The 9239-nt window shown below is 35.0% G+C and overlaps 1 protein-coding gene across 1 annotated transcript; it reads left to right on the top strand.

Annotated features, from left to right (window-relative positions):
* The first annotated feature begins 5800 nt into the window (after window positions 1–5800).
* On the top strand, window positions 5801–7197 carry LOC111064629. The gene is made up of 2 exons (XM_039430372.1): window positions 5801–5983; window positions 6881–7197. The coding sequence occupies exons 1-2, from the start codon at window positions 5879–5881 to the stop codon at window positions 7169–7171; spliced, it is 396 nt and encodes a 131-aa protein (XP_039286306.1). The 5' UTR covers window positions 5801–5878; the 3' UTR covers window positions 7172–7197.
* The last annotated feature ends 2042 nt before the right edge of the window (window positions 7198–9239 follow it).

Here is a 9239-nt window from a genome sequence, read left to right as displayed (position 1 = left end):
ATTACTATTATTAAAAAAAATGTAGGTGATTATTTTTGGAGATGACAAAATATTTGAGTACTGTAACCGCAACTTTCTAGAGTTAATTGATACCTTCTACAGTAAATCATATGTTGTTGCAACAGTACTGATGAAACAAAATGGCTCTAATCAAAAGTTGATTTTTTTGTCAGCTGTTAGAAAAGTAATCTATTAGCTATTGGCATGTGGGTGGACAGGATTTCAATAAACGTTCAAAGCTATGGATATAACTAATTACTATTTATAAATAACATAGGCTATTAATTTCAACATAGAGAGGAGAAACTCATTATTCTTCCACAGTTTCTAGCATTTTACACACATCATGCGCACAATAATTGGATCACACCTGCTGATCAGTAGAGAACATTGGAATGATGCCAGGAAAAATCTGAAGGGAAGTGTCGGAGGAGAGATCTCTCACACACACAAAGAAACACACACACACACACACACACACCACACACACACACACACACACCACACACACACACACACACACACACACACACACACACACACACACACACACACACACACACACACACACACACACACACACACACACACACACTGTGAAGTTGTGCTCCTGGGGGGTTATCTCTTATGATAGAGTCCCACGTTATGAAGCTATTGTGAGAAGTTGTAGATTGCAATTCCTTCACAGATAATACGATGTTTCTGGTATTTATAAGAGCAGTCTCTAAATTCCCTCTTTTGCGAATAAATTCACAAAAAATTAAGGCCTTCCGGCTCGCAAAATTACTGGGTTCAAACCTCAGCTCTAGCTCAGTGGTAGAAACATGAATTTTATAAGTACAAATAATCACCATAAGGTTCAAGGACCAGGTATTGATAATTCTTACCGCTGCTTCTATGAAGTTCTTGAAGAATACCAGTAAGGAAATTAAAAGAATATTTGATGACTGATTATCAGTAACCATGTACCACTAGAGAATAATCAGGACCAACTATAGTTGTTTCTAGTTGATTCTTAAAACGCTCGTCGTGAATACAAGTATTCACCAATATACCCTTTCAAAATTCCTTAGAACTTACAACGCCAGTTCTTGAAGCTCTCTGGATCCTTATATGATATAACTGGAACCTTATTAATATAATTTCTTAATATATTTGTTCTGGCTGATGAAATGAATATCATCAAAGGATGATAAATATTGAGTGCTCTGAATAAGGTTAATATTATTTGATTCTATGATTTTAAGTGCTGCTAAATATTTGTTGGTACCAAAACAGCTCAAACTATATAACACGAGATGAGTTGGGATATAATAAATTTCTACGATTTGTATGCTGACATAAAACACAAAATATATTCCCACAAAAAAGATGTGCATAAGATATTCGATATAACTATAATTCACTTAAATAATCTACTTTTAAAATCTGAATAATTATCACAGGCTTTGCTTATATTCACAATAATGAATTTCAAATTCATAAATATATTATATTTAATACTGGTACTTAGACTTCCAATCAATACAAAATTCTGCCAATAAAAACCTGTTCGGTCTATAAGTTTGATATGATATGTTTGTTCAATAAACAAAATTAATATTTAATAAATTAATATTCAAACATGAGATCTCAGGGCTTTTAATATGAATTCGGGCAGTGCATGGAAGTAAGCTTCCTACATATAATAAATAAATTTATAAAATGTTCTTGTGAACTATGTGATATTGTTCAACACGTGGTGACTTTTTATTTTAACTCTAATTAATTGGAATAGCGCTTTTTTATTAATTATTACCCCACTGAACGTAGACAAATGAGCTCATTTGGTTTGACTTATCACTCACTGACTGAAGTTCTGGATGTTCTCGTGGATTGAATTAATTATTTCCAATAATTAATTAGGTAGGCTCCTTTTCGTCACTGCTGGGCTAACGTGTGATCCAGATTTTTATAAGTTTCTTTCGAATTAAAGCTATTTTTATGGGAATCTTTACAATTACGAACTCCTTGACAGCACTGAGTTCACAAACAATTAACATTCAACAAACATACATTACATTTAAAAAAGGGTTTGGCTTAATAATTCATTAAAAAATTTTTAAAAGGAATAAGAAAAGACCCTAAACTCCATGTGCATCCTCTCGAGGTGGGATCTTAAGCCAGAAGAAAGAGGTTTTCAGAAAAATTTGCTTCTTCCTAGAATAATTCTATAAGCTACTCTCTGATTGGCCTTCAATTTAATAGACTCAATACAATTGGTTGCCTTGGGAATCAGGGCTTCCTCGGCTTTATAATAGAAAAAATTAAATAAAAGAAGTTTTTATACAGATATATGGGGTATTTATCTTAAATTGAATTCATAAATAAATCGTAACATACGATTTTAATAGATAATACATTTAGTTTTTATATGAGTTTTTTATACTCTTGATTTATCATGCTTTTTTAGATTATAATAAATATTTATACAGAAATAATAGTTATTTGTATTTCTACACATCGACTTCCTTTAGTATACATAATATATCCTTTATGAGTGAATTTTATATGATTCAACCGGTCATATGGGTTGATCGAATAATCAGCTGATTCATTCAGTATTGGTTCGGATAATTATCGATTTATCCAAGATCGACTAATTCTTTTCAAAACGTAAACAAGTAACTCTAACCTCAATGTTCATGCATTTTATTTTATTTTTTATTTTTGTAATCCGCCAATAATAATTATGCCGCTTTATAATTTTTTGATCTTACCAATGAGTTCTCATAATTATTAAATCACAATAATACATGTTTTCTTATCGTTGTTGATAATGCTATTACTCCTAATCACTAATAATACTTGATTTGAGTTGATTTACTCTTTAGATAGGTCTAACCTTCTTTCCAATTTTATAGTTCTATTACATTTTATTGGCTCATTTAGAAATATTTGGTGGTTTCAAATTACCACGTGACACAAAACGCCCTCTGATTTCTGATTTAAAACGACAATTCGAGAATATAATATAAATTTTATGATCCAGTTGGTTTTGGATCAGAAATCATATATGTTACAAAGTCTGCTAATAACTCTACTGAGAATCTTACCTCCTAACAATTCAACAACATATACAACAATAAATAAATTCAATTCAAATACATACGCCTTACATCGGCCAATCTCCTTCTACACACAATACACAATATAAACTATCTCCTCCTCCATACATAATATAAATCTTTTTTCTAATCCACGCTCTGCCCTCAGGCCAGAAGCACATTTGAATGTTGGTGCAAAATCATTGCCAACCTAACAAACTGATAATTCTCCGACTTGCAGAGTATAACATATTTTCTCCCTCAACATAGAACAGTGACTTGTACATTTTCATTTCATTCTCTTGCAGAAATTGGGCTTTGTTTTCATGTAATGGATATTTTTAAAGATAATCTTTGGTAGGTTTTATCAACACGAACTTCTTATTCCTCTAATACATTGAGACTTGGGATTAATGCTTTTGGTGGTAACTATGCGGTTTGATCATTTGGCGGATAATTTTAATGATTTTCTTAATATAATATCTTTATAATATCTCTACATGCAATTCACATTTATATGACACTTGATCTTCTTATTCGGGGTATCAACTTTGATGATTTAATAGGCATTGACTGCTCTGGTTTTCGTAGTGTACAGCTGGTTTACGTTGGCTTCGGCTTGTCACTTGTCGCCATCTTGATGTTTCTTCCTGCTACATGAAGGTAAGTTGGCTTTTTAACATTAGAAGTTATTTATTCTCTTGTTTCATTAATAAGAAAGGTGGTAAAAAAAATGGTTTCTAAATTTTTTATTTCTTTATTTTCAGGTGTTGTTGTTCGAAGTGGATACTCGTCTGCGAAATAAGTGTGTTGCCTGGTGTTTGTTTGGTACGTATTTGTTGACAGGTAGATCCATGAATCCAAATATTATTGTTTATATTCTTATCGCTTATTGTCTCGATAATACGGTTTGAGATTAGAAATATTTTCTTTTGATTCTGTAAATAATCTGGCGGTTTTGACGACCGGTTCTCCATCAGCTCTCTTATCCTGGCTAGCCTAGAGTATTTACTTGGTGTATTTTGAATCATTCTGAGTTTCAGATTAGTTTTGCAAATTTTTGAATCAACCTTCTTAATATAAGATACGCCCTCATTCCTTAGTACTTTAATAATATTTTCCTTAATTGATATCGCAGCCATAAATATAATAATCCTCACAAAATAAATCAATGTGTTTACCGTGTTTCTCACAACATAACCTTTCCACTCATCAATAGTAGTTTCATTTAGTAATAATAATACAATATTTTTCATCCTATCCACAACACAGTCTTTTATCCATATCACAGTCATAACAAATAGTATACAATATATCAGAACATTTATCATTTCTTTAACAATATAATCTCTCAACATGTAATAGTCAGGTACTTTCACTCTCTTATTATAATTTCTTATTTCTTTTAATCTTATTAAACACTTTCCATCCTTTATCAACCTCCATAAATAGTCCACTTTATTATTATCATCCATGCATGTTTCAATTGTAGTTTTCCTTTCAGTTCCGTTTTTATCCCTGTATGAATCCATATTAGTCCTTCCGTTAGCTCCAGTTTCTTTCCATTTATTAGATCCACTTTGCCGGTCACATCGCTGATTTTCTGCTTTAAAGCGAATGTGCCGCGGATGCATGCCGTCGATCTCCGGTCCTCCATCCTGGTTTCGGTCCGGTGTCCTCCTCGGGCGTTTAAAACGTGCATGCGGCCTCCATCGTCGCGCGCGGTACTTCTTTTTCTTCCGCTTGACTTTCCGCCTCCTGGCCTTGCGGTGCATGCCTCTTTTCTCCTGTATGTTGTCCTCCCGGTACTCACTGGTGTCTTCCTTCCCATCCTTGGTGTGCCTCGGTGTGGTCGATTGATGCGCGGGTGTAGGCTCGGTGCGCGGATGCTTGGTGGTGGTCCTTTGATGCGCGGGTGTGGCGTTCAAAACGAGTTCATCGCATGTGGGCTCCATATTACATAATTCCTCTACTGTAACCTGGTGTTCCTCGGTGGCGGGTTGCTCTTCCTGCGGTGATGGTTCTTCAGTGGGAAATATAAGGCTCAAGAGGGATTGATGTTTACAGGGCGTTTCAAGTGCATGGCGGGCGGCGGTTTTGTGTGGTAGGCTGTCTTGTATGGGCTCCTGTGTGTCTGGTGGGGGTCATTTGCATGTTGATTTTGTGTTGTCCTTGTTGTATGTGCTATTGTATAAGATGTATTGTTTGGTTATGATTTTGTTATTTTCGTCCTGTTTTGTGAAGGTTATTTTCCGTTTATTATTTCTATTCCAGTGATCTCTGTTATCATAATATGCCTCTTTGTGATGCTGTTTACTGTTTCGGTATTGAAACTTATTTCTATAATATTATCAAATGATTGAACTCTGTTATTATTTTCAGTATACTTCGCTCTTTGCGCATTTGCTCTAGCATTTGCTATATGATTTTCATTATTACTGTTTTGTTTGAAATTACTATTTTGCTGATTAAAATTTCTTGCTTGTTTATTTATATGATTTGGCTCAGAAGTAGCTGATTGGATAGAATGTAAATGTTCTATCAGTTCTTCACAACTGGAAATCGAAGATACTGCCAGTGTCATACGAACATTGAAAGGAAGCTTTTTTGTTAATATGTGGACCAGTGATGAATCAGTTAGAGATTCGTCTAACTGATCGTTTCTGCTCATCAGATCTGTTATAAAATCAGTGTAGGATTGTCTATTTCTACTATCGTAAGTGCATAAAATAATTTCTGACAATGCGTCCATCTGTTTACGTTTACTCCAATACTGCTGCAGGAAATGGGAGATGAAGTCCTCCAGGCTGTTGATATCTCGCATCCGGCTCTGGAAAAACATCAGCGGCTCGCCGAGTAATAGACTGGACAGTTGGAAACGCCATACTAACCAAGAGGTGGGTATCAATTCCTGAATAGCTTTTATTTGATCTATGAACGGTCTGGGTTGCATATGACGATGGGAATTATCGAATTTTCCAAGACTTTGAAAAAGTTGAGTGCCGTTTACTACTTCATTCGGTGTATATTGCACTCGACTGACCGGGATATTTTCCATACGTGTCTCTATTCTGGAGACTCGTTCTTCATTTGCGATCCATTTATCATTCATAATTTTCTTATGTGTATTCACTTCATCATACAATCCGGTTAGCTTCAACTGCTGTCCGCCTATAGCATTCTCCAACATGCCGTATCTCTCTCTTGATTGTGTCCCCTCCTCTCTTAGGTTTTCTATACTTGTTTGCATGTTACTCTGTTCTTTAACTATCTCTATTATTTTCTTGTTATTTTCTTCTACTTTCGACTCTATCTCGCCCTTATTTTCTAACACCCTTTCCATGACAGTTCCCATGATAGTGGTGCCTAGCTCCTTACCCAACATGCTCACCTGTTTTTCAACCTCCTTTGGTACGTCATCCAACCGTTCATTTATTTGACAGGTGACATCATCTAGACGAGTTTCTAGCTTTTTGATAACTGCAGATTGAGTATCTATTTTTGTATCTATTATATTTCTCACTTCCTCCCTGAAGCTAGAAAATTTTGCATCCATAGCTTTGACATCCTGTCTGACTGTTTTGATCTCTTCTTGTAGGACTTTGGCATTTTCTTCCAATTTGTCCTGGATTATTTTGATAGTTTTGCTGTTTTCCCCGGGCTGTTTCCGCTCCTTTAGCTTGTCCTGCTAAGAGTTGACTGAACATGAGTTGTATTTCGTTTGTAGACTCATTTGCCATAAGATTGGTAACATAACCGACTGAAGAGTCTAATGTTGTATTGCGTTTTTCCAGGTTGGTGGCGGCTGGTGGTTGACTGGTCACGCCGGATGGCGACTGGGTGGCGGCACTCTCCGTTCCCTCGGCGATGCTTGGGGCGATCTGCGAAGACGCCGGTACCGGGTTGGACGCCCTCACTCCTCATCTCCCTCAGCCGGACTCTCATCGGAATTAATCGCATCGACGACGTTATCAATCTTCGTAGAAGACAATTGGGCTAAGTTTTGCGGGTCGAAACTGATGGAGCATATGCTGCCTCCCTCTCTCTCTCGTGGGGTCTCCGCGACGTTGTCCTGTGGTTGTTGATTGGCCGGTGTCGTAGCTACATAGTTTTGGGGTGGTCGCTGAAGTAGGAGATTTGCGAGTTAGCTGGTGACTGGTTCATGGTGACGTTATTATGGAAAACTTCGAGTAAATAGCCAAGTGTGTTGCCAAGTCTCAGGAATATTAAAATGGATTCAGTGATAGTGCCTATTCTGGATAAAATTGTGTTGTGTTGAAGTTTCAAGTGTCATATACATATATTACAAAAAAGACCTTCGAGTGCTACAGGTACGCTTATCAACATAGACAGATATGGCTTACAAATTACACTAATATAGTTCTTAAAATTTTAATTAGGGTCTTATCCTCCTGAATAACGATAGTATTATAATGCCTCAAATAACCTATACCCTGGTCAGCATACAATGTCTAGATTCAAAGATCAAAATCAAAATTTTACTATAACTTTTATGGAAATTTCCATCCAATTTTCTCTATTATGAGAATTATGTTATCAAACTCGTGTGATACAGTTTGTCTGTATTTATGCAGCTTGAAAAATTTTAATTTGAAGAGCAACTCAATTATTTTAGCCAGAAACTTACAATAGATCATCAGATATATCTTGTCGAAACAACTTCAGATTATGTTTCTTGCAGCTTTCAGTTTTATCAATAATTTCATTAATCATTGATAGTAAGATTGAGTAGGTAAGCTTTTCCTCATGCTCCACTGGTTGGGTGCCATTGTGTGAAGTTGTGCTCCTGGGGGGGTTATCTCTTATGATAGAGTCCCACGTTATGAAGCTATTGTGAGAAGTTGTAGATTGCAATTCCTTCACAGATAATACGATGTTTCTGGTATTTATAAGAGCAGTCTCTAAATTCCCTCTTTTGCGAATAAATTCACAAAAAATTAAGGCCTTCCGGCTCGCAAAATTACTGGGTTCAAACCTCAGCTCTAGCTCAGTGGTAGAAACATGAATTTTATAAGTACAAATAATCACCATAAGGTTCAAGGACCAGGTATTGATAATTCTTACCGCTGCTTCTATGAAGTTCTTGAAGAATACCAGTAAGGAAATTAAAAGAATATTTGATGACTGATTATCAGTAACCATGTACCACTAGAGAATAATCAGGACCAACTATAGTTGTTTCTAGTTGATTCTTAAAACGCTCGTCGTGAATACAAGTATTCACCAATATACCCTTTCAAAATTCCTTAGAACTTACAACGCCAGTTCTTGAAGCTCTCTGGATCCTTATATGATATAACTGGAACCTTATTAATATAATTTCTTAATATATTTGTTCTGGCTGATGAAATGAATATCATCAAAGGATGATAAATATTGAGTGCTCTGAATAAGGTTAATATTATTTGATTCTATGATTTTAAGTGCTGCTAAATATTTGTTGGTACCAAAACAGCTCAAACTATATAACACGAGATGAGTTGGGATATAATAAATTTCTACGATTTGTATGCTGACATAAAACACAAAATATATTCCCACAAAAAAGATGTGCATAAGATATTCGATATAACTATAATTCACTTAAATAATCTACTTTTAAAATCTGAATAATTATCACAGGCTTTGCTATATTCACAATAATGAATTTCAAATTCATAAATATATTATATTTAATACTGGTACTTAGACTTCCAATCAATACAAAATTCTGCCAATAAAAACCTGTTCGGTCTATAAGTTTGATATGATATGTTATGTTCAATAAACAAAATTAATATTTAATAAATTAATATTCAAACATGAGATCTCAGGGCTTTTAATATGAATTCGGGCTGTGCATGGAAGTAAGCTTCCTACATATAATAAATAAATTTATAAAATGTTCTTGTGAACTATGTGATATTGTTCAACACGTGGTGACTTTTTATTTTAACTCTAATTAATTGGAATAGCGCTTTTTTATTAATTATTACCCCACTGAACGTAGACAAATGAGCTCATTTGGTTTGACTTATCACTCACTGACTGAAGTTCTGGATGTTCTCGTGGATTGAATTAATTATTTCCAATAATTAATTAGGTAGGCTCCTTTTCGTCACTGCTGGGCTAACGTGTGATCCAGATTTTTAT

The sequence above is a fragment of the Nilaparvata lugens genome, chromosome 6 (genome assembly GCF_014356525.2).
Source record: "Nilaparvata lugens isolate BPH chromosome 6, ASM1435652v1, whole genome shotgun sequence".
In the NCBI taxonomy this organism is placed as follows: domain Eukaryota; kingdom Metazoa; phylum Arthropoda; class Insecta; order Hemiptera; family Delphacidae; genus Nilaparvata; species Nilaparvata lugens.
This window is presented reverse-complemented; position numbering and strand designations above follow the sequence as displayed.

Bases quoted from the DNA above. Each gene is read 5' to 3' on its own strand.
- LOC111064629 (XM_039430372.1), top strand. From the start codon at position 5,879: ATGAAGTCCTCCAGGCTGTTGATATCTCGCATCCGGCTCTGGAAAAAC. The intron at 5,984-6,880 runs GTGGGTATCAAT...GCGTTTTTCCAG, and splicing joins AACGCCATACTAACCAAGAG to GTTGGTGGCGGCTGGTGGTT.